Source organism: Mustelus asterias, chromosome 8 (assembly GCF_964213995.1).
Source record: "Mustelus asterias chromosome 8, sMusAst1.hap1.1, whole genome shotgun sequence".
NCBI classification, from domain to species: Eukaryota; Metazoa; Chordata; class Chondrichthyes; order Carcharhiniformes; family Triakidae; genus Mustelus; species Mustelus asterias.
Window position 1 is genome coordinate 114,766,091 of NC_135808.1, and position 26,889 is coordinate 114,792,979.

Below are 26,889 nucleotides of genomic sequence, written 5' to 3' on the forward strand. Positions count from 1 at the left end.
GCCTCGACTCCTGTTCTAGTTTGTCCCCCATGGACCAAAACTCTGACTTCCAGGTAGCCATTTGTGAAGGTCACCTTCTTGGCCCTGGGAATTCTCCCATCTCTGCCCATCCCTCCCAGGAGCAAAAATTTGGATTAGGGTTTATCTGAGTCGAGGGGAATTCAGAACAATGTTTTTAAAGATCAGAATTCTTTTAGAGCAGACATCCAACAATTGAGAATATAACTCCCTAGTATAGGTAAGGCATTGAAATAGATATGTCAATTATGAATAGTATGAACAGTTGTACAATCTACTCACCATAACTGGAAGCCAGCTGACATAACAAAGGCTCATAAAAGCAACAATATTGAACACAAAAGCCCAAATTCCCAAGAATTCCCAACGAGCATCCATAGTGCCTGAATGTCCACAGAAGCATTCCTTAGAGTGATACATCTCTCATAAAAGCACCTTACCAGCATTTCCACAGATGTCCATCTGGTTGCACTGTCAGCATTTCTCCAAACCGTTTACTGATATGAATTTATTGGGTGAACTGTTGACAATGGACACTCAATACTAAAACAGAATTGCTGTCCCCACATTGAATGTGGGGAGCATTTATGGGGACTTGCCACACCCAAGGATCAACAAGCCTCAAAGATGTCTGTTATTCCGTTTTGTTTCAGGCATCTGTATTCTTTTGTAAATTGGGACGATACAGGGGTTCGCACTGCTGCCTCACAGCTCCAGGGACCCAGGCTCTATTCCGGCTTCGGGTCACTGTCTGTAGAGTTTGCACATTCTCTCCGTGTCCTCGTGGGTTTCCTCCGGGTGCTCCGGTTTCCTCCCACAGTCCAAAGGTGTGCGGGTTAGGTTGATTGGCCATGCTAAATTGCCCCTTAGTGTCAGGGTGATTAGCAAGGTAAATACATAAGATCATGGGGATCGGGTCAGGAGGGATTGTTGTCAGTGCAGACTCGATGGGCCGAATAGCCTCCTTCTGCACTGTAGAGATTCTATGATTCTATGAACAGGTTTACTCTAAGCAAGGTTTGGAAGGTTGAATTGGGATGTATCATTGAGTAACCCTATGATATGAGTGCAGTTTTGATTACTGTACAGGGTATCTGGCACAATATAATGGAGGTGTTTATTGGAGCAGCCTGATATATTTTAACAGCAACAATGCCAGGTTTTCATAGAATTGAGAGAGCAAGTAGAATAGTATTCTTCCTTGGCTTCTTTATGCACTGAACAACTGTGCTGTTGTGTGTCACTATCTTGTCTGAGCTGTTGCAGTCAAGCTATTTGAAATAACATAGCTATCTTGAACTTATGAAGTACAAATTGCTTTTGTCCCAGGAATCACACTGTTTCAAATCATCTATAAAGGGGCAAGAAACTGCAGTTAGAATGCAGTAGAAATGCTCATCCCTTCAGACCACTTATTAGAGAAGCGAATGTCACTTGGCCAATAGTGGCTTCTCTGAATAAGAGGCAATGAGTCAGTGACCGCTCTGCAAAACAACGCAGTTGTAAAAGTCTCATGATAAATTTTGCATTAGTTATCATCTTTCTGGGAGTTAAATTTCGTGTAATATGTGGATGTTGACTAAATTAAGAATAATTATGAATAACGCCAAAAAAACTTTACTCTTTCCCACTTTGGTTATTCCTTGTGTACCCCCTTCTTTGATCCCTCAACCCAACTTCCAAGACACAACCAAATAAGCCATTGTTATCCTTTGCCGCCTTTCTATTTTTCAACTATTCTCAACTCTCCACATCATTCTCATCCAGTTTGACTCTTAACTATTTTTTCTAGATAGAGCATAAGCAATGGCCTTTCTTCCCATCCCCTGCATATCTGTATTTGTCCCTACCCTTTTCCTCATCCACATGACCTCTTGGCATCAACCCTAGACATAAGTCAGCTCCAATTTCTGTAAGGCGGCCTGCCTCCATCATGAACCTAGTCCATCTGTTACTGAAATGTTCAATTGTCACTTCCGGTCTTTACAGTTCCAATGATCTCCCTGTTCAGCTCCTACCCACCACCCTCTCTAAAGCTTCAGCTATTTATAAAAAAATTCTTTCCCTATCCTATCGCACAGCACGTCCATCTCACCTACGAATCATGTCCCCCCCCTGACTTATATTAGTTCCCAGTTCCCCAACATATCAAACTTAAAATCCTGATCGTTGTGCTTAAATCTCATCAGGGTCTCCCTCATCCTTGTGTCTTTAACCTTTAATAGCCCTACACCCCTACTGCTCGGTCGCTCCATTTTGTTGACTCTATTTGTTCCATTACTGGAGGCTATGCCTTCAATGATCTAGGAATTCCCTCACTAAATTCTTCCAGCTTCTCCTTTAACAATCTCATTAAGACCCACATTCTCTCACCCTCCAACACCTATGAATCTGCAAAGCATTGAGATGCTTTTGGACATTAGAAGTGTTCCATATGTGCAAGTTGCTGTTATTCCTTGTGTATAAAGACTTTGGTCAGAAAAGCGCTCAAGGCACTATGACATGGCCTTTAATACAAAATGGGAGGGATTGAAAAGAAAGATCACCCAACTGAAGGGCAGTGTAAGTGCCATTTCTCAAAGGGTAATTGTTTTTCTCTTCGCATGGGAGGATGGCAATTTTAATTTAATGCCTGCAGGCTGAAAGGATGAGGAACACAGAGATAAAAGAGGGAGGAAATAGTGGGCATGGATTCCTCCAATTCTTCCCATACTTAATCAAATAATACTGAAATATTGATGCAATTAATAGCTGAACAGTGCACACAGAATGAATGTCTATGAATTGAAGAGCAAAATCTAAGCAACACTTGAACCATTCCTTTAGAATGATTAATATTCAGAGCCAGAGAGTGAGGGGGAAAGAAACAGAAAATGAACAAAATTAGCAAAAAGAGAGTCAGTGTGCATTAGGGAAGGAGAGAAAGTGTATGAGAGTAAGGCCTCTGGAGCTTGGGACGTACCGCTGACTCTGAGACCGAACTCACTTCGGCAAGGCACTTGATGCGAACTTTGGACACTAGAGAGCCCTAATGGGAGACAGGAATTGAGATGGATATGGCACTCAACAGACACACATGCAGTTTCTATTCTAGGTACAGTACATTTAAGTGAGGCATTGCCACAGGCAAGAATTAAATCAGAAAACATCATGAGCGTAGCCCATTAATTGAAGGGTCACCAAACCTGTTATTCACCCAGATTTTAAATCAACACAGCACTGTTCCTTACCAAATCACATTTCTTTCCAAAAACCAGGAGAAGCAGCATTAGTAGCCGCTTTAAAAAAAATGTAGAACAAAGCAATAGTATATCTTTTATAAAAATAGTCTCCTCATCTGATCTATTTCTGTATGTGAGAGGCCATGCTTACATTGGAGACAGTTTTATCTACGATGCTTACCACTTCCTCCAATGCCCAGATAAGTGCCAATGCAACATTTCTGAAACCCGATGAGGACATCCAGCTGAAAATCAGCCCTTCAAAAACTGCTCAGTCCCAGTTTAATCTGGATATATTGTGCAAACTATTCAAAAATACTTTTGGTGAAATTTTGGAGCAATCATCAGGTAGACTCTCATGGGGGAAAAGTGCAGTGGCCAGCAGAGGACAGGGATGAGGTTTTCAGTGGGGTGCTGCTAACAAAGCTCTCCGAGGGGCTCAGGCTGTCCAACTAAGAGGCTCCCGACCCAGAGCCCAAAGACAGGCCACCACGGCATTGGTTGAACTCGACATTCCCTGTCCTTGAATTAATTGTAAATTGAGGGAGGTAGATACTCAGCGAGACCTTGGTGCCCTCGTGCATCAGTCACTGAAAATAAGCAGGCAGTAAAGAAGGCAAATGGTATGTTGGCCTTCATAGCAAGAGGATTTGAGTATAGGGATAGGGATGTTTTGCTGCAATTGTATAGGGTGTTGGTGAGGCCACACCTGGAGTATTGTGTACAGTTTTGGTGTCCTTATCTGAGGAGTGAAGTCTATGCTACAGAGGGAGTACAGCGAAGGTTTACCAGGCTGATTACTGGAGTGGCAGGTCTGTCATATGAGGAGAGACTAAGTCGGTTAGGATTATATTCACTGGAGTTTAGAAGAGTGAAAGGGGATCTCATAGAAACTTATAAAATTCGAACAGGGTTAGACATGGTAGATTCAGAGAGAATGTTCCCAATGGTCGGGGAGTCCAGAACTAGGGGTGATAGTTTGAGGATAAGGGGTAATCTTTTTAGAACTGAGGTGAGGAAAAAATTCTTCACCCAGAGGCTGGTGAACTACAGAATGTAGTTGAGGCCAAAACATGGTGTGATTTCAAGAAGAAATTAGATATAGCTCTCAGGGCTAAAGGGATCGAGGGATATGGACGGAAGGTGGGGTGGGGGGAAAAGAAAATCACGATATTGAATTCGATGATCAGCCATGATCAAAATGAATGGCGGAGCAGGCTCGAAGGGCCGAATGGCTGGACTCCTGCTTTTAGTTTCTATGTAATTAGGAGGGTGTCGGGAAGGTGACGGGGTCTCTACACCTCCTCTTCCCTCCTAATTAAACGGCATCCACTACATCGCGGCTCGCTCTTGTGGCCGCACAGCAGGATGGAATGTATCAAATCCTGTCCACTGTGTCCATTAAAAGTCAAAGCTAGTCACAGACCCTCAGCTAATGTTGGAAGACATTTTGATGACTTCTCCAGAATGGTTTTCCCCATTATGTGTAGCTCCAGTTACAAACTAATTAGCAATTTACAAGTTAAAACTTCAAGTAGTTTTGTTAACCGCATTCTTTGAGAAACAGCAAACTAGAGAAGATCTTTACAATCTGCAAAGAAAGACAAGCTCAACCGGTTTGTGCTAGAATGCCATATGGCATTGTCATCAGAATTCTTTGTTATTCACTTTCTGTGCTAATGGCTTACAAGGTGAGCAATATGTCAAGGTCATCTTGAGCAGGGACTAGGTTCAGTTGCACAAAGGTTCCTTGTGTTTCCAAACACTTCAAATGTTCAAGGAGTGGGCTAAGAGACACATATTAAGACAGCTTTAAGAACAAAAAAGATTGTTGAGGTTTTGGTGTGGGAGCCAAGCTGCTCAATTGGGAGATTGTGTGGGCCTTTCCACTATTTCTCATTCATACACAGGGGCACTTATACAGAGGAGGTGACGGTGATCCTACTAACTTCCCACTGGTCAAAGGAAACTTGGTTTTCAAGTCTATTACAGCTTAAGACAAGCAACCCATTATGACACTCCCCCTACAGGCATGATTGCTTGACAGAGGTCAAGGACCAGATTTGTCTTACTTCCACAGAATCTCCATTTTGACATCTTAGGGATTGACAGGTAATTCTGCACATTCAGTTTTATTCTTTCAGAGTTTACTGATGACCCAAATTTGATTATCAAAGGACAGTGCTGTGCATAATCTAACTCATCAGGTGGCAATGCCTTAACCAAATGTCGTGAATAACTGAACATAAAGACTAAGAGATTACAAATTATTCACAAATATATAGGAAGATCACTCATGCCAGTTCTAAAAATCAAATGAAAACATGCAAGTGTCCTTTTAAACAGATTTCATACCACAACGCAGATTTAAAAAATGAATCATTCAGAGCCATCAGAAAAATCGAATCTACACAACATATTCTCAACATATGGTGAGATGTGAATTAAGTAGTCTGCTGAGACTGAACCAGATACATCGCAGTATGAAGGGAGCTACTGACACCAGGTGGCAAATATTTCAGAGCCAACAACTTAAGTAATTTTAAAGCACGCAAAGGTGTCAAAGAACCATGGCAGAATGGACTCCTGTAAAACCTGTTTGACCAAGTAGATGTCAGAAGCAATAAGTTGCTATGATTTGTCACTAATGTGGGAAGGAAGGGAGAACAAAGCTGACGACTACTTACTTGTACATAATTTATTAGTTAACAATTTAGTTGAATCCCTTGGCATTGTCATGTTTGGTCTCATGGTAGCCTCACCTCTGTATGGCCAAATGAAACCCCATAACTGCTTTTAAATTTTTCTCAATTGCCTAGAGCAATCAATCTTTTTTTTTCTCTCAACCAGGTTGAATATTAGTTTTAACAAAGGTGCCAGAGATGAAGGAGTGAGCAAGCTCAATGGGTTGAATGGTACCTTCCTACTCCAACAGCATTGTTACAACTCCCTGTTCCGTTTCTAATGGTTGTATTCCCACCCCATCAGACTGCCCACTTCCATTTGTTTCCTTCACCAGCGTTGTTGAATTAAGCAATGTCTTGTTACGTCGTTGGTTTAAAAACGAGCAATTAAGGAGCTGCAGCATTTACATTTTCTCACAGAAAATTTAGAAAGGAAAAGCAGTCACTCACCTATTCAGAGATATGCTGTGTAGCCATGATTTTTTAAAAAGGTTTTGTTATTTTAGGTCAATTAAAATGAATAATCTGTCTTTAATATTAGGTATGATTAATGTAGAAACACGATCCTTTACATCTGTAACAGGTTTGAAGTTACCTGGGAATTCACAGACTGTCCCATTGGAATCCGGGAACACTCGAGGGCATATTGTTTCACACAGAAGTAACAGCCCTAAGAAATGGAAAAGAGTAGAAATTAAGGGGCATATATTTTGATCCTTTTGTGAATAAATAGCTGTACTTTAGTCACTGGTATTGAATGGACTTGAATTAAAATGACAAATACATGCTACTATGCTGCAAATCACTTCAAGGTGACTTAGACAGCAGCAACAAATGGAAGCCAGGAGATCATTTTTCCCTTGTAACAAAAGGTTCCTTTGACACTTCATAATGAGTAAGACTGTACAATTCACTAAAAGTTCACTTATTCAGCCGAAGTATGCATGTGTAATTGTCACACAGAAATACGGAAAATTGTTAATTATCCACAAATTCTGGGTCTGTCACAGACGAAGTCGTCCCAGCTCTGAGAGAAGGGGTTCTCCCTGTTTAATGAAACAACAGTTCCTCAAGGTGCAGCACACATTCCATTTGTCAATCACGAAACATTCGAGGGATTCACTGGAGCAACTATTCCAGTTGCTTCATAACCAAATCTACAGCAGCCAATTGAGCTGAAACGGAATCCTGAAAAAGGGTACTGATGCCACCTAGTGATGGGAGTCACAATGCTGAGAGTCCTGTCCAGGACGGCAAGTAAACAGGTGATTCACACAAGACTCGGCGGATGGATCTGATACCAATGCACTGTTTGAATTGTGTGGGAAATATGCTGGCCCATTGGGGAAATAAAAACTGCGGTACTGAGATCTGAGTGCCACACACACTCATACTGACTGCTGTATTTGCGATTCCAGAGTGTTCACAGAGTCGCGATGATTGCTGCATTGAGATTCCCGAGTGTCACCCGGTTATCATACTGACTGCTGTATTGAGAATCCAGCGTGTTCACCGAGTCGCGATGATTGCTGCATTGAGATTCCTGAGCTTTCACCGAGTCACACTGGCTGGGATCCTAGTATCCCAGTCACAGTATCACACTGACTGCTGTACTGAGATCCCAGATGTCACAGCAATCATACTGACAGCTGTACTGGGAGAACACCGACTAGGTTTTCCTTCTCGTACACAATCAGAATTCCTGCGTTTGTAGGTAAAATTAATGTAACAACATTAACCTCACAAACAAGCTGTGGGGTTATAGACTGGGTGACATCAATTTATATTGAATGATTAGCACCTCCATGGGTATAGAGAAATTTTTCATCTAAGGAGGTAATAAGGAGGTATGAAGATAGCAGGAGACCAGCATTTTTTTTCTAACAATCAAATGGAAGAAAGCTCATGCAATAATATCTGGATGTCAGTTTGTGAGATCTGGAAGCATTGCCTTAAATTATGGAGTGCATTAGATATTGTGATGAAGCTTACAACAATTTGTAATTAAATAGGGTGGATATTCTGGCCTCTCCCATTGAATGCAAGGGAGATTTGGATGGCTCAACCATAGGGAAATCTACCACAATGGGGCCGGAAAATCCCAGCCACAGTGTATTTTTAAAATTTTTTATTGTATTAGTGTCACAAGTAGGCTTACATTAACACTGCAATGAAGTTATTGTGAAAATCCCCTAGTCGTCACACTCTGGCTCCTGTTCGGGTTACACTGAGGGAGAATTGAGCATGGCCAATGCACTTAAGGGTGGGGGGGGAGGCTAGTGGATTGGAGGCTTCAGTGCATTTAAATCACATGCAAAATAAGATTAAAATGACTTCCGCGCCTCCCCACCAATATCTGGCACGGAGCAGACGCAGCTGGAAATCCAGCGCTGGGAGACACTACCGTGGCGGGAACGCATGCCCGAAACCTGCACATAGCCCGCTGTGAGATTCTCCCTGCCCGCTGCAGAAGATTCTAATTTTTTAGCGCAGCGTGATGGGAGAATTGCGGCCATAATGTTTAAAGTTTTAAAGTTTAATTATTAGTTTCATAAGTAGGCTTACATTAACACTGCAATGCCATCATTGTGAAAATCCCCTTGTTGCCACACTCCGGCGCCTTTTTGGGTACATTGAAGGAGAATTTAGCATGGCCAATGCATCTAATCAGCACGTCTTTCGGACTGTGGGAGGAAACTGGAGCACCCGGAGGAAACCCACGCAGACACGGGGAAGAATGTGCGAACTCTACACGGACCCAAGCCGGGAATTGAACCCGGGTCCCTGGAGCTGTGAGGCAGCAGTGCTAACCACTGTGCCACAGTGCTGCCCGTGTTGGTGAGAAGGGGAGCATTAGGTAGTGTGGGCAGGGGCTGGAGATCAGGGCAGGCCCGGAGTGGGAGGTCAGGGCTGGGAGTGGGAGGTCGGGGCTGGGAGTGGGAGGTCGGGGCTGGGAGTGGGAGGTCAGATATCACTCAGTAGATCATTCTGAATACTCTCATTCACCAAATGTTTATTTTTCAATTCTGTAACATAACGGAATTACGTCCCTCCTGCACAAAATAAGATACATATGTCAGTTGTGAGATAAATGAAAATGTCTAATAGCTTTGCAAGCACAGCACAGCACATCGTCCTTACCTGAAAAGCAAGCTCCATGAGGACAATTCCACCTGGCAGAGCCCTTTGAAGATGGTAGGTCATTACACAGGAGCCATCTGCACTCTGTAATAGATTTCCACATATACATCAAATAATTCAGTTACTGTGATTACTACAACCTTTTACCATGTGCCTAAGGCTTGGTGCCAGCGTGGGAACTCTCGTCACACAGCATTAGTTTGATAAAAACTGCAGAGATAGCATCACAGAGTGGGCTTCTGTGGTGACGAACCGACTCTTACCTTCCATACAATGTGCCTCTTTCGTCACATGCTGCATGGCTCATCTAGTTCAGCAATTAAGATTGGATAAAACTCATAAATCTATCTGGAGACTAAGAGAGCTCAAAGACTCCATGCACATATCATACAAAGACAGACAGACACCGTGAAGCATGATTTACAGGGCAACTTACAAAGATAATTTCAAATCTATCCCAGGAGTAGCCATTACAAATCACTGTTAAGTTTTATGTTGAGGCTGCGCTAACTTGAGGCTTATGTTGGAGGGTTCCTGGAAGGTGGGCTTCTAATCCTATTAGTGCTAAACAGCAAGTGATGAATGATCATATGGTCCTATGGGTGTTTGATAAAAATCAAAAGCTGGTTAGCAGTAATAAGCACCCTCACAGCAACGTGAAAATAAATCAAAGTACATTTTAAAATCGATCTAAACATTTTTTACTTTGTTAAAAAAAAGTGGCACTGCTTTTCTAAACAAGGCAAGGCTTTAGCCGTGACCAAAGCGATTTTAACCAATTAGAAAAGACCCATAAAAATGAAATGCTCTGTCCAGGATTATACAGGATCGATGCACTCACACTCATAAGCAAGTGCCAAAATTCCTGATGCAAAATGCCTAATTTTGAAGGGCAGATAATTTACAAAAAGTAATATTTGTGTCAGACTTTGCCTTCTTAATAATATTACATAATACAGGGCAACAAATATAAACTCGAGAAAAGCTCAGAACTTCTAAGCACTTGATTCTTCCAAGGACATCATATTGGAAATCCTAATATTTCAGCATCTTTAAAAGGCAAGAACAGAGGCTCCTCACACTCATGGTAAGTGCTATTAGTTCCCATTGTCACTCATTACCATACGGGCATCCAACAGAACCATGCAAATATCACATAGAGCATGCTGCAATGCAAGCTGCTTTTAAAGCTAAAATCTGAAACATTTCAGAGTATTGACAAGGCTTTTTTTGAAAACTAGTCACTGGGCTTTGAAGAGCCCACACCTTTTTCAACACAGTTTGTAAGCATCCAACTGCATTTTGGTGAAAGTGCCATCGGTTACACTTTACATGGCAGTGCAACTTAAGACTGCCAGCTGCAGCAAATTGGTGACCTTCACCAAGACAGATGGTGAACAGTGACATGTTGACTTAGGTTTCAGACAATTACACGGTGCATATGTGGGAAGTACATTGGCCAGTACTGAAGACCATCTCTAGGCTAGCTTAGGAGTTGAAAGCAGGAAATGTGAGGGAGGAGAGGATCCTGACTGCCTCTGGTAGTACAATCTCTACAGTGCAGGTTAACTATAGATTGCCATGCAGCAGATTGCATTCCTTTGCAATTGGCTTCCTGCTGACATGAGGGTTGCAATTCTCGGTGCGTAGATCCCATTATGGCTGCTAACTCTCGCGAGAGGGCCATATTGGAATTGCCGGTGGTGAGATCTCAGTTTGAGGTCTTTCTCACTGCCTGCCAGTGATGTAATCTGGTTAACACCAGAAAAGGCGTGAACCTTATTTCCATCAGTTAGATAAAAGCAAATTACTGCGGATGCTGAAGCCTTTGACAAAGGGTCATCTATTTCTCTCCTTACAGACGCTGCCACACCTGCTGAGATTTTCTAGCACTTTCTCTTTTGGTTCCATCGATTAGAATTCATTTAAATGTCATTATACATTTAGTGCCATTGCTTCCAGGATCGTTAGATGTCGTCCCCCTGCCAGCGTGATGTCACACCGGCAGGAATTACTACCGACGAAAACCAGTCATGATTCCCCTTAGTTGAAGGGTCAGTCACGAGGGGCACAAGTTCAAGGTGAGGGGGCAGGAGATTTAGGGGGGATGTGAGGAAAACTATTTTACCCAGAGGGTGGTGAGGTCTGGAATGGACTGCTTGGGAGGGTGATAGAGATGGGTTGCCTCACATCCTTTAAGTCCCACCTGGATGAGTACTTGGCACATCATAACATTCAGGGCTATGGGCCAACTGCTGGCAGATGGAATTAGGTGGGAGTTCAGGTGTTTCGGATGTGTTGGTGCAGACTCGATGGGCCTCTTCTGCGCTGTATGATTTCTATGATTCTATGATGACCAAGGCAGTGGCGTGGAGGTAAGTATCGTCCGCGATTGGTGAGGAACACTTTGAGATTGGGGCGTTGGGGCGTCCTTTCTGAATCCCAGGTTTGCCAGTGAGTTTAAATCCCCCCCCTCCAAAGCTGGCTGTGTAATCCTCGCTTCCCCCCCCCCCAACAATCCCCCACCCGGCTGTGTAATCCTCGCCAGCACAGGCAGCTGTGAAACCAGTGAGTTTCACACAGCTTCACTTGCCTACTCCAGCACTGTGGAATTTTGGGAAAATTCCACCTTACGTTTGCAGGGTAAAACTATCCTGTGGTCCTGCCCAGGTCCTTACGTGGTTGGTAGCGTAATGGCAGATGCAGGCAGTCCACTTCTAGTGCTTGCTTATCTCTCTGGTATGTTCAATCAGAAATGTATATTGAAACCAACCATCAATTAATTTTAATAATACTACGAACATGACAGAACTCTGCAACTTGCAATTAAATGTCGTGTTACTTCTTGAGCTACAGTCAAGTTGGCATTGTAAGAATCTCTTTTCATGCCATTTCAATTTTAAGTGCTTTTCGTTCTACTGAAGTGTTGTAAATGCCTCAATTACAGTCAGTTTTCCCATTAATTTGCATACATTATTCTTGTTAAACATGAGCTCCAGTTTGGTCTAAAAGGCCAGTTTTTAAAAAACTCATTCACAGAATGTGGGCAGCACTGAGAAGGCCAACATCAAATGGTGCCCACCTTGGCTGCCCTTGAAAACAGAGTGTTGAGTCACCTCCTTGGACACCACTCAATTGCTTGCTAGTCTATTACAGAGTGCAGTTAAGAAATCACCACAATTTATAGTCTATAGTCACATGTAGGCCATTAGAACTTTTTGATGAAAGATCACGAATGTGAAATGTTAACTCTGTCTGTCTCTCCACAGATGCTGCCTTAACCTGCTGAATATTTTTAACATTTTTGGTTTTTATTTCAGGTTTCCAGAATCTGTTCTATAAAAATAAAACTGATGATTCACAAAGTGTCTGGGAATCAAATACCTGGAAGTTATTTTAAAGGTCGCACAGAAGCCTAAACATGACTTGACAACATCAGCAAATGAACATTTTAGGAGTTCTTGTACCATTTCTCTGTCTGCTGTTTAACTTGCAATGTTAAGCTTTTGTAATCAGGGAGCAGCTGCTCCCCTTAGTTGAAGGGTCAGTTGCGAGGGGAGGGGTGGGAGGTTTAGGGGAGGGATTTGAGGAAAAACCTTTTTACTCAGAGGGTGGTGACAGTCTGGAATGCGCTGCCTGGGAGGGTAGAGGAGGCAGGTGCCTCATATCCTTTAAAAAGTACCTGGATGAGTACTGGGCACGCCATAACATTCAAGGCTATGGGCCAAGTGCTGGCAAGTGGGATTAGATGGGCAGGTCAGCGCCTTTCATGCGTCGGTGCAAACTCGATGGGCCAAAGGGCCTCTTCTGCACTGTAGTATTCTGTGATTCTGTAATACAAAGCTGAGCATCTGCTTCGAGGCGTCACTGACAACATACAAGCTCTTTGAGCATTCACTTGCTAATTGTGATAATAATGTTTGGATTGCATAAGCAAGGACTCAAATTTTCACCATGAGCCATTCTCCAAACGCTCTCGACCGCTCACCTTTGGACTGTCATCACTTTTCTGCTTGTGAATAGATATAGATCGCGAGTCCATTGGCCGAGTCCGTCCCAAACTGGAAGAAATAAACCCACAAATACGGCAGGTTATAAATGCTGCAGTAAAGTAATCAGTGGAATGGGATACTGCATCACAACAGTCAGATTTTCTGAATAACAACTGTAGAGGATGATTAGGAGTAAAAGCAACTGGCTTGCAAAGTTGGAGGAGCATGTTGAACTGCTGCAACAAGATGTAATTTGGTCTATCGGCAACTATGTAGTATGTCTCATCATGGCGCACAACTTAGTCATTGAATCCCTACAGTGCAGAAGGAGGCCATTTGGCCATCGAGTCAGCTATCCCACACAGGCCCTATCCCCATAACCCCCACATATTTGTTCCGCTAATCCCTCTAACCTATGCATTCCGGGACACTAGGTGGCAATTTAGCATGACCAATCAACCTAACCTGCACATTTTTGGACTGTGGGAGGAAACCAGAGCACCCGGAGGAAACTCCACGCAGACATGGGGAGAATGTGCAAACTCCACACAGACAGTGACCCAAGCCAGGAATTGAACTCAGGTCCCTGGCACTGAGAGGCAGCAGTGCTAACCACTGTGCCATCGTGCTGCCCGTGTTGGTGCGAAGGGGAGCATTAGGTAGTGTGGGAGGCAACCGTCTTGCTTAACATGACATTGTAGATGGACAGTTGGGCATCACATGCCCATCCCTAGTTGAACTGAGTGGCTTGCTCAGCCATTTCAGAGAACAGTTGAGAGTCAACCACATTGATGTGGCTCTGGTATGACAAGTAGGCCAGACCAAGTAAGGACAGCAGATTTCCTTTCCTAAAGGCCTTCAGTAATCCAGATGGGTTTTTGCAACAATTGACAATGGTTTCACGATCATCTGTAGATTCTTAATTCCAGATATGTTTTATTGAGTTCACATTCTGCCATCTGCCGTGGCAGGGATTCGAACCTGAATCCCCAGAACATTAGCTGAGTTTCTGGATTAATAGTCTAGCTGTAATACCACTAGGCCATTGCCGCCCTGCATTGGGACCATCAGGAAAATGGGCTGAATGCTACCAAAGGCCAGACTGAGTCTCTGGTGAGTGTCCTGGCCCAGTAAAATTACAGAACCACACCAACTGGTGCGCCAGGGATCCAGGTTCAATTCCAGCTTCAGGTGACTGTGTGGAGTCTGCACATTCTCCCCATGTCTGTGTGGGTTTCCTCCCACAGTCTAAAGATGTGCAGGTTAGGTGGATTGGCCATGGTAAATTGCCCCTCACTGTTGGGCGAATAGCAGGGTATATATGTGGGATTACGGGGATAGGGCCTGGGTGGGACTGTTGTGGGTGCAAGCTCAATAATCCAAATGGCTTCCTTCTGCACTGTAGAGATTCTATTCTATTAGATTACACATACAGGATTTTACAATAGGTAGTGTATAGTAGCAGGTTGGGATTGAAATGACAGTGATGCTGTTTTGGCACTGTGCTGATCTAGACTTGCAGTTCTGTAAAAAAAAAATGAAGACTACAAGCTAACAGACATTCACTTTAACTATTCTGGTTGTGTGCCAGTTGAGTTATTATTTTGTATTTATGTAGGCTGAATATAGTTTTCAAAGTGACAGTCAGTTGATTTGTTCCCACATTCATCCGTCTTCCCAAACAGGGTTTCTACATTCCACTCCAGGCATTCCATTTTACTGTTAGCAGTGAAAGTGTATAATAACGATCTACATTTGACATTTAGCTCGCACTTCCAATGTGTGATGAAAATATGATTAGGAAACTGGAAGGGCCAGTGAAAAAAACGCTTTCTTTCAGTTTTCCCTGAGGATATTTACTATGCCACCTGAATCGTCCAAAACATTTATTTTCCAAATAAATTACTGGGGTTATTTTAGTGAAATGGAATGTGTGGATGCTCACTAACTTCCATATATTGTGAAGATAGATACTTTATTGAATAAGTCACAACACGGAATCCATGTGACATGCTGCAACAGATTTCATTCTCTTGCATCCATTTAAAGATTATCTTAGTATCAGGGGAAAACTTGAATTATATAGCTCACATTGAGTAACATGTCTGAGTAGTAGCTGCACTGTTTCAATTGCGTGACTTGTACAGAGAATGGCGGGTGACAATTCTGCAACCTTGCATTAAACTGTCCTTCTGCTTACCTCCTTGTAGGGGAAGGTGGGCGAACCTGCACTAGGATAAAACCCATGCTCTGTAGGTACTGGATGTACTGCTGCATGAATGCATTGGAGATCTCGCCCAGCCACTGTTCCTCCTTCAGTTTAAAAGGCATCGTTTCCACAGAATCACAGCTGTGACTCCGGTCTCTCCCTGATGCAGTTGAGTCATTAGAACGATGACGCTTCTAGGCAGAGAAGGTCAGAAGTAATAAGAAATCAGAAAATGTGAAGACAAGAAAAGATGATTGAAGTTCATCTCTGAGGTAAAATGGAAACAGACACACGCATTTATATGATGCATTTCTCAACTACAGTATGCGCCAAAGCACTTCACATCCAATGAGGAATTTTGAGCTGTAGTCGCTGTTGCAATATAGGGGGAGACAGCTGTAAATTTGCACATAGCAAAGTCCCACATAATCAATGCAATTAATGACCAAATAATCTGTTTTGGAGATGTTGATAGAGGGTGAAATAACCGATATTATTGTATTCAAGAGGTGGCTAGATATAGCACTTAGGGTGAATGGGATCAAAGGTTATGAGGAGAAAGCAGGATTAGGTTATTGAGTTGGACGATCAGCCATGATTGTAATGAATGGCGGAGCAGGCTCGAAGGGCCAAATGGCCTCCTCCTGCTCCTATCTTCTATGTTTCTATGACGTAATCTAGACCGAAACTAGTTAACAGAAGCTACAACCTCTGACCCAATCCACTTCCCCACTTTGAACTATTCCTTCTTTTGCGCAACACTTATTTCTAAAGACCCAAAGAAAGACTGATGCCAATGTAAAATCTTTCCATTTAAATTGTTTTGCCTGACAAATGAATATCAAATGTAGACAAAAACTCATTTTATGGCATTAAGAGCCTGTTCCTTTTGATTCATCAGGACATTTACAAGAAAACATTGATTTCCATTAAATGTTTGAGTGCTGATAATCACTATTTTCTCGGAGTATTCAGCGAGGATGAAAATACTGGTTGTCTGCACAATTACTGAAGTATTATGATTATTCTATATCTTTCAAAATGTCAAACCTTACCTAGAAAACTGCAGATCCATTAACCGAATATCAACTGCACTCTATCAGTAGCAGATTAAGTAATCAAAACCATAAAGGAATGAGATATATTCACGGCAATAATTTAATGAAGGAAAAGTCAAAATCAATTTAGCTGGGGGATCGCTGTCCTCGACAAACTTTCTTGACTTTTTTTTTGAGGACGTTACAAATAAAGTGGATTGTGGAATTTTGGCTTCCACAGACTCTTTGATTATGGCTCACTGAATGGACTATTAATCAGGCTAAAATCAATATAGTATCTGAAACAGGGTAAGAAATTGAATTCAACAAAAGAAACTATTCACGACAAGTATTTAGTCATACTGTGATCAATTATGAAACAATCAGAATTTACATTTTTAGAACACCTTTAAGAAAGAAAAACATCCTAAGATTCTTCAGAGGGATAATCGGACAAAAAAAACTGATGCCAAAGCCAAAATGAAGAAATATTATGCGGGGACAATGTTTTAAAGCAGTCATAAAGGAAGAATTCAGGAAACTATCTCAAAATAAGACTGGCTGGATTTATACAGAAATATACAGAAAGCCAACAAACATACTAAACAGGATATTGCCTGGTTTCAAGAGCATTGGCTTTGAGGAGAGGTTGCATAAACTCGGATTGTTTTCACTGAAAAGACGGAGGCTGAGGGGAGACCTGATAGAGATGTACAAATTTGTGAGAGACATAAACAGGGTGGATGGTCAGAGGCTTTTTCCCAGGCTGCAAGTGTCAATTACAAGGGGGCACAAGTTCAAGGTGAGAGGGGGAAAGTTTAAAGGAGATGTACAGGGGAGGTTTTTCACTCAGAGCAGTGGATACCTGGAATGTGCTGTCAGATGTGGTGGTGGAAGCAGGCACATTAGCAACATTCAATAGGCATCTGGATGTGTATATGATTAGGGAGGGAATAGAGGGATACGGACCGAGTATGGACAGAAGACTTTTTTCAGTTCAGTTAGGGCATCATGATTGGCACGGGCTTGGAGGGCCAAAGGGCCTGTTCCTATGCTGCACTTTTCTTTGTTTGTTCTTAATACATTTCCCTACACAGGAAGCAGGTGAGGGTAAAATTCTGGCAGCATTAACTGTGCAAGAAATTAACCAAATATAATTTTAGGCAAAGATTCTGCACACTGCCAAAGCATAATGTTTGCCAACCCCACAAGCATGGATAAGACCAGAATGTTTCAACTGTGATGAGCTTCTTGTATTCATCAAAATGAGCAGTATGAGAAATGGGGAATGGAACATTTCATTCCAGGTACACTGAATCAACATCAAACCCAGCCAGATTGATCAAGTGTATTATGTCGCCAGCTGCAAAATTAATCCCTTCTATTTTATCCCAGCAATATCCTTTAGCAGAAACTCAGAAGAACAAATCTTAGTCAATTATTCTTTGATAGGATGTATGCATTGCTGGCAAGGCCAGCATTTGTTCCCCATCCATAATTGCCCTTGAGCTGAGTGGCTTGCTGGGCCATTGCAGAGGGCAGTTAAGAGTTAGCCACATTGCTGTGGATCTGGAGCCACATGAAGAATAGGACAAACCAGGTAAAGATAGCCGATTCCCTTCCCTAAAGGGCAATAGTGAACCAGATGGGTTTTTATGATAAGTGACAATTGTTTTATGGTCACCATTACCGAAACTAGCTTTCGTATCCAGATTTATTAGCCAAATTTAAATTCCACCAGCTTGCGTGATGGGATTGGTCCCCAGAGCATTAGCCTGCACTACGAGTGTAGTGACATTACCACTACGTCACCATCTCCACAGTGTGGCACTTCCATTTCCCTGCGTATATTGAGTCTTTATTAAAAAGAAATCACCTTCCAAGCCCACAACTACTACCATCTAGGACAAGGGCAGTAGAAACATGGGAACACCACCACCTGGAAGTTCCCCTTCAAGTTACTCACCATTCCTGACTTGAAATATATCATCGTTCCTTCACTGTCACTGGGTCAAAATCCTGGAACTCCCTCCCCAACAGCACCATGGGTGCACCTACATCACATGGACTGCAGAGGTCCGAGAAGGCAGCTCACCACCATCGTCAAGGGCAATTAGGGACGGGCAATAAATGCTGGCCTGGCCACAATGTCCACATCCCGTAAATGAATAAATCAATAAAAAGTTCCCACACCAGCTACCCCTGTCGCCAGAGTAAGAATGCTAAATTAAAAACATTTATAATCAGCAGATGGGAGTAATTTTCATCTCCTCAGTCTGGACACATTTATTATTATTTTATTTATTTGTTAGTGTTACAAGTAGTCTTATGGTAGCACTGCAATGAAGTTACTGTGAAAATCTCCTAGTCGCCACACTCTGGCGTCTGTTCGGGTACACAGAGGGAGAATTTAGCATGGCCATTGCACCTAACCAGCACGTCTTTCGGACTGTGGGAGGGAACCGAAGCACCCAGAGGAAACTTACGCAGACCCGGGGAGAACGTTCAAACTCCACACAGTGACCCAAGCCAGGAATCGAACTCAGGTCCCTGGCGCTGTGAGGCAGCAGTGCTAACCACTGTGCCATCGTCTTCCAACAGCTTTCAGATATGGATTTTTAAGAGGATCCTTACTTGGGGTGGGGGAGATTAATCGTGCCATATTTGCTGCAGATGACCACTATTTAGTGTAGAAAACTTATCAAAGGGGACTCCTCCAGTAATTCTATTTCTTTGTAGAGACTGGATGAATAAGGAATAATTAAAGAAATATTTAGAATCTCTGAAGCATTTTTAAACTCACAGCAAGTCAATGATGTCCAATTTCATTCAAGGTTCAGGCAGTCTCCTTTAGTCCTCAACAGGAATTAACAATATAGGATAGGTTAAACTAACATGGCTCTCTTAGCTGGAGAGCGCCTGGATCTGTTTATTTTCAGACGGAACTTATGCAATGGCAGATGCTCATTCCCTGTCTGCCATGCTTGAGGCTCATAACGTTTTGCTTCAACAAACTGCTGATTTCAAACAGATGGCGGCTTTTCTTAGGCATGACATGACTGACCTCTTGTGCACAGTTAACTCGTTTACCCTGACAAGGTCAGTTTTTGCTATACAGCATACTGACCACCCCCCACAGCCCCCCCGAACATTCGAACACTCACTATCCATTTGCAGGTTTGTTCCAAAGACTTTCCACCCAATGCTCCAGACTTCTTTCATTGATCCTATTACCTAGTACCACCTCTCTGTCACTGATTCCTTTTCTGATCTGTCTTTCACTGCGATTGATATGGGCTGTATGCATTTTCCCCACTTTTCCATTCACCTCAGAACAAATTTCAATTGGCCACAGGTTCAGAATCCAGCTGCCCTAAATGCCACCCCCTGGTTAAATCACGAACATCAACAACTTACCTTTCCCTCAGATCCAATCTGTTGCTCAGCCTGGATTTGTTGCCTGAAGATGGGGTCAAACAGCAGTGGAGTGGCACAGTAGTGGACTAGACGCGAAGACTGTTTCAGGGTGTCCAGGTCACCAAGCTGAACCAGAAAAACATTGGAAGGTTACCATGTTTTCTTATCAGTTCACAGGGTAACTGCTTATGACCTGACAAATGTACAGGGAAACACTATAGTAGTGTAGTATAGTTTTATTTAATTAGCACATCATTTGCTGTTGTATAATAAATAATCTGTACGAGTCACAACACTTTTGAATACATGCTCACCTAAACAATTTTTCATTTAAATCTTATAAAAGGTTGGCTTTAAATTCACTGAAGTGTAATAATTCACTTTGAAGTGTAATACTTCGCTTTGAAGTGCAATAATGAGATAAAAAAGTCATTTCCCCAAGTAAGCCAGGACGCTACTTACTGTAATGGGCATGTTAGACTGTGCAGAACGTTGCTGCCATGTCACAAATAGGTTCTCAATTTTCATCTGTTTCTCCATCTCTGAAAAAGAATCAGATCACATCTTTGGCTTAATTCGTGAAACTTGCAGAGTGATGCAGCATCCTGTGGAGAATGTACTTAACACTTGCTCACGTATCAGCAAGGCTCACTCAGGCCCCACCCAGCTGAACAGTACCAGATAAAAGAGTAACATAACATGCTTCTTGGTGGCACTGACACAGCTTCATTAAGTTACCTTTACAAAACCAACTAGGTGACGATAGCTTAGTCTTAGGTTACCCCTTCTGCATATGGTTTCTCGCTTACGAGCAGCCCCTTCAACCCACCAGTAATTGCAACACTATATTCTGCACCCTATTCTTTACTCCTGTGTACTTTGAGTGGTATGCTTTGCATGTACAGCATGCAATAAACAATTATTTTCACTGCATCCAAATACATGTGACAATAATAAATCAAACCAAATCAACATTAAAATGTCTGCACTTGCTAAGGATCTCTCCGTGTATTATCTAACAAAAATTCCCACTGGAGAGTCAATATGACAATGATATTCCCACTAGTTTACCCTCTAAAATGAACCTGATCAAATGGCTAGTTTTTTAAAAGTTCATTTATTGGTCACAAGTAGGCTAACATTAACACTGCAATGAAGTTACTGTGAAATGCCACACTCCGACGGTACACGGAGGGAGAATTTACCATGGCCAATGCACCTAACCAAAACGACTTTCGGACTGTGGGAGGAAACCGGGGCACCCGGAGGAAACCCACGCAGACACAGGGAGAACGTGCAAACTCCGCACATACAGTGACCCAAGCCGGGAATCGAACCCTGGTCCCTGGTGCTGTGAGGCAACAGTGCTAACCACTGTGCCACCGTGCCGCCCTATCCAGGGCTTCACACACGTTATCACGGATGATGCAGTTTGAAACTTGCAGGGAAAAATTTTGCAAAAAAAAGCCACATGGAAGAATCACAGAAACTCAGGTAAAACGATACTTCATGCAGGTTTTTTGCGGTGATAACAACGAGACTATTGTAAATGACTTGAGGAAATAGAAGTGACTCGCTCAGAACAAAATGTTACAAATATATCACACACAAATACTTGAGACTCAGACACACACGGAAACATACAAGAGTGACAGTCAAGCCCAGAGTTATATAAAACTTGTAAAAGAATTTTGTTTTGTTAGGTTCCAAAACCTTCTAGAGCTCAATGGCCACTCATAATGTGAAAATTTAAGAGGATGAGTTCTGAATGAACACATTTTTTATTTACATGAAAAAGCGCATCTTGGTTTCAGGTTATCCGATCTGTCTCACTCGTTTAAAAAAAAGTGTATCTCTTAATTTCTCTCAGACAAAAACAGCTGTGCAATTTATGCAATATGTTAACTTGATTGCAGAGCAGCTGCAAGCAGGCTGCATAAATGAGCAATATTGGACCAAATTAGGTGTTTCTCCACGTCTCCCTCACCTCTCCGCTCCAGGTTTTTGATTTCCAGGAACTGTGTGCCGTGACGGGAGACTGGCTCAGTCAGCCCCGCGTCGTGCGACTGTCGCATCACTTTGGGTACAGTGATGTCACGCAGTGCCTCATCAAATAGAACAATTTCCGGCGGGAAGTGAAGAGGTGGAAGACTCCGGTTTGTTGAGCTCAGTCGCCCCTGTTCCTTACTTGGTGGTGGGGTTGGACTCTTGATCAGTGCATCGGCTTCCAATGTGGAATGAAGGAATGGGTTTGGTTCCTGTGTGGACAGAGAGGTGATGAGGAAGGAAAGAAGAGGAGTTCCAATCATACACTGAGGAATTACATTTCAGCAGAGATTAATAATGCAGTTCATCTATTACAATGTGGATGTGATTTTTGCTCAGCTGTAATTGTACAATCAATTATTTTAATTTTTTTGAACACAGCCCAGTCCATCACGCAAACCAGCCTCTCATCCATTGACTCTGTCTACACTTCCCGCTGCCTCGGAAAAGCAGCCAGCATAATCAAGGACCCCACACACCCCAGACATTCTCTCTTCCACCTTCTTCAGTTGGGAAAAAGATACAAAAGTTTGAGATCGCATACCAACTGACTCAAGAACAACTTCTTCCCTGCTGCTATCTGACTTTTGAATGGACCTACCTTATATTAAGCTGATCTTCCTCCACACCCTATCTGTGATTGTAACACTATATCCTGCACCTTCTCCTTTCCTTTTCCTCTATGTACTCTATGAATGGGATGTTCTGTCTATATAGCACGCAAGAAACAATACTGTATCCCAAGACATGTGACAATAATAAATCAAATCAAAAGCTTTGTTAGAAATAGCACTGTGGCTCATGTGCCAACTCTTGGTATGTCAGTTAATGGGAGAAAAGTTCATGGGAGAAAAGCTCTTAGCCAAACCCTTGGATGGGTCACTTTAAGATTGCAAATCCTTGCACTTCAGTGAGGAGGAAAAGAGGCTGAACCAATCTGATCTGTAGAAATTCAACCAACTAATTGCAGGTTGTTGGCAATTTACATCTTCCAGCTGGAGTTGACAGCAAGAGCCAGCACTGGGATCCTAATGAGAGGTACAAACATTACAATATACAAAGAAAAACCATCAAATCAGTATCATTCATGTGTCTTTCACAGGTAGACTAAACACTTTTTAAGCATTCAGATATGATCATTCTTTCTAAAACTTGGTGCTTGATGCTACCAGGGATGGTATATATAATATATAGAAATCAGGCCTGATCCCCAAGGCCCGAATTTGGGTTAGCCTCTGGCCTTCCAGTTGTTGAGAGGTAACTTGCTCGCATACCATTGGCGTTAGCCCACAACCGTAGCCGATTTCTACCCATTTATATCCGAGACCTTGAACCAGGATATCCTCTACCACAGGGTAGGGATGATGCCATCCTAACATCCATCAATGACTTGTGCATGCAGTACAATCTGGTGAACGAAAAGGACTGGCTAGCCCCCTCTGTATTTGTCACTCCTTAAGAGACTTCCAAGCACACACTTTGCATATCCTGGAACCACTAAGTTATTCTAACAAATAGCAATCTGCTCAAAGTGTGAAACGGAAAAAGGAATGATAGATACCTTATCAGACCAAGATCTCACTCCCATCCCCTGCAGCTACAACAACTGGATTTAGATAGATTTCAACATCATAAGATATTCAAAGGCACCTTATAGAAACGTTATCAAATTAAGTTTGACACAGGGCAAGATAGAAGGACATTTGGAAAGGTGACCAAAAGCACAGTCAAACACCGAGCAGTGTCTTAAAAGAGAAAAGAGTACGGTAGAGAGATTTAGGGTGGGACTTCTGACACTTAGGGCCCAGGCAGTAAAGGGTAAAGGGTAAGTCAGCAACTTTACACTGTCACAAGCAATCTCTCAGTTGCAATACTTCCATCACGAAAACCAGCCTCCCATCCATTGACTTGGTCTATACTTCTCACTGCCTCTGCAAAGCAGCCAGCATAATTAAGGACCCCAAGCACCCTGGACATTCTCTCTTCCACCTTCTTCCATCGGGAAAAAGATACAAAAGTCTGACGTCACGTACCAACCAACTCAAGAACAGCTTCTTCCCTGCTGCCATCAGACTTTTGAATGGATCTACCTCGCGCTAAGTCTCTACACCCTAGGTATGACTGTAACACTACATTCTGCACTCTCCCCTTTCCTTCTCTATGTATGCTATGCTTTGTCTGTATAGCACACAAAAAAAACAATACTTTCCACTGTATACTAATACACGTGACAATAATAAATCAAATCAAAAATCTTAAGGTACATGTGCAGATATTGACAGCATAGTATGAACACTTCGTCCTGACAGTTACAGAGTTTGGTGCGAGTGACTTGCAAGATGTGTGGTATTAGTGACCTCCTAATTAATGAGCTTGCATTAAAAAATATGTTCAGGTTTGTTTACTTTTTACAGTTTCTTAACATACCAGACAGCAATTCCAGCAGAAGCAAGCATTGTTTTGGTGCAACTGGCCTAGACTCCACTGGTACTACAGATAGTTAAGTTTCATAATTTCCTACATTTTTGATAACATATTCCGAGAGGCCATGTTTCCTGGAACATCAGCAATTCTAAATCCCACAGTTTTTCCAGCCAGTAAGCTACTCAGATTTGCCTCATAATCACCTGGACACATTTATTCAACCATGGCAAGAAGAATTGGAAGAAATTAAAGATTTGCTTGTTTTAGAAGAGAAACCTAATGACAACTTATATCTGGTTCTTGAAGCAAATGAGAGATTTCTTAAGCTTGGCTGAGGAGAGGGAGATGCTTCCTGTCCTCATCTACTATCGTATTTCTGCTAAAATCATTGAATCCCCACAGTGCAGAAAAAGGCCATTCGGCCCATCGAACCTGCATCGACAACAATCCCACCCAGGCCCTATCCCTGTAGCCCCACATATTTACCGTGAAAGCAAAGGTCATTTTAACATGGCCAATCCACCTAATCCGCGCATCATTGGAGTGCGGGAGGAAACCGGAGCACCCCGAGGAAACCCACACAGACACGGGCAGAATGTGTAAACTCCAGACAGACAGTTACCCAAGTCCAGAATTGAACCCAGGTCCCTGGCACCATCAGGCAGCAGTGCTAACCACTGTACCATCGTGCCGCCCCTTGAGTTTGCAACAATAATATGGGCTCAAAGTGCTTAGAGATTCTACTATCAGCTTCTTTGTCCATTAATAATTAAAAATTTACACAAAAACTTATTTTGAAACTTTGAGTTGTTGGGAATTTCTTGTAATCTGGACAAAATTTTAAGCTGGCGTGCAAATGCTCACAGTCAAAGAAACGTCCAAAGAATGATCCTTAAGGAAGAATGGTACAAGGGTGAAATTCCGATACGGATCAGTAAGCTCTGCATTGTTACGATTCATGTGGTTGGGGTGTGGAATGGACTGCCTGCAGTGATAGTGGAGTCAGACACTTTAGGAACATTTAAGCAATTATTGGATAGGCACATGGAGCACACCAGGATGATAGGGAGTGGCATAGCTTGATCTTGGTTTCAGATAAAGCTCGGCACAACATCATGGGCCGAAGGGCCTGTTCTGTGCTGTACTGTTCTATGTTCATGTAACCAGTGAATTATCAACCTCCTTCTCCTTTGATTGTGAGTGATACCAGGCATATTTCATCAAAAATATAAGAAACTTGGGCTCCTGAGTGCCTGTCTCACACTTGGCCTTGGCATTCAGTTGGATTCATGCTAGATAAGTGGTCAGTTCACACAAATAATATTGAATAAATTACATGTCAGTGATAAATTGGTTAACAATATAAATATGTGGCGGCCTTTAGGTGAAAAAGATTTGTTTAAGCATGTGTGATAAAAATTATACAAGTCTGCCAAAAGGATACACTATTACGGACTGGCACAGAATGTCAGATGGGCAAGGTCAAGATGGTGGGGCACTTGATATTGTTCAGCCTGTCCCTGATATGCACCAACATTTCTGAACAAGTGGTCACTGCAGCAAGTATTTTTTCCCATTTACCTGTTAACGTTCAGAGACCGTCCCTAATGCATGCTGACAACACCAAACAGCTGGTTGCCATGACAAGTTACTGTCACATTGATCAACGCTTGAAGTGCCTATGCACAGCAATGGCAGTTATCAGCACGCTCACTTGCCCTGCCATCCCCTTCAGGGCAAATACCTGCAGAATTCTGAACAATTTTATAAAGCATCACAGTTCCTTTGTACAACATATTATTAAATTAATATCAAAATTATACGCTTCAAAGGGCAAGCCATCTGTTCGAGCACATCTTTACGGCTCACAGTTCAGAGAAGTTTACTGCAACTTAAAAGAGTCTTGGTGCAAATTAACTAATAATCACGTTTCAGTTCTATTCCCCAACAATATCGTACAGGACTATTTCAGGATTTCAGTTACAAACAAATATGAACAGAAGCAGGAGTAGGTCATTCAGCCCCTCAAGCATGCACCACCATTCAATGAGATCATAGCTGATCTGACAGTAACCTCCAACCTGCATCCCGCCCACTCCCAAATCGAAGGCAAAAGCTAAATGAACAGGAGAGTACAGGGTTAAGAGTTTTATACAAATTGTGAATCCAGAGTCCATGTATTCAGCCACAGAAATGGCACTGTTAAAAATATTATCAAGTTTTCAGCGTTGAAAATTCCAAAGATCAGTGGAGGTTCAATCCCAAGCATAAAAGGCCATATCTTAATAATAGTAATCCTAGCACTTCACTGAAACCCAATTATACACCAGCTACTTCCTTATGGTGCCACGATGGCACTTGACAGTTTCCAGTTCATCCCTTGCACTTCATCGGGTCATTGTGCCCGGTTAATGTCAGCTGGTGCTGTAAGTTGAAAAACAGTCAAAGGTTTGAAAGAAGGGCCATATTTATGCCTCAATTGATTGTAGCCTTGTTGGAGTCTCAGTCACGTTCCACCAAAGACTTGAGTGCAAAATCTGTTCTTATACTTTTATGCAGTGGTACGGCAATACTGCATTATCGGACGTTTATCCTTCTGAATAAGAGTCAGATGCAGATTCCACTATTTGAAGAAGAACTGGAAATTCTCTTGGTCAGTGTCCATCCCTAAGTCAACACCATCAAAACCAATTAACCGAT

At 42.5% G+C, this 26,889-nt stretch overlaps 1 protein-coding gene across 4 annotated transcripts in view; it reads right to left on the reverse strand.

The window, feature by feature from the left end:
* Positions 1-26,889, reverse strand: part of szt2 (SZT2 subunit of KICSTOR complex) — a 195,857-nt gene that overhangs the window by 24,976 nt on the left and 143,992 nt on the right. For 2 of the 4 annotated variants that reach the window (XM_078218776.1, XM_078218775.1), the window contains 8 exons: positions 21,707-21,977; positions 20,182-20,261; positions 19,720-19,845; positions 15,257-15,459; positions 13,053-13,125; positions 9,065-9,148; positions 6,519-6,593; positions 2,981-3,046 (listed from right to left, as the gene is read on the reverse strand). In XM_078218776.1, the coding sequence (XP_078074902.1) occupies positions 2,981-3,046; positions 6,519-6,593; positions 9,065-9,148; positions 13,053-13,125; positions 15,257-15,459; positions 19,720-19,845; positions 20,182-20,261; positions 21,707-21,977 (978 nt within the window). The remainder of the gene's footprint in view (positions 1-2,980; positions 3,047-6,518; positions 6,594-9,064; positions 9,149-13,052; positions 13,126-15,256; positions 15,460-19,719; positions 19,846-20,181; positions 20,262-21,706; positions 21,978-26,889) is intronic. The other 2 variants (XM_078218778.1, XM_078218777.1) reach the window with 1 other exon arrangement.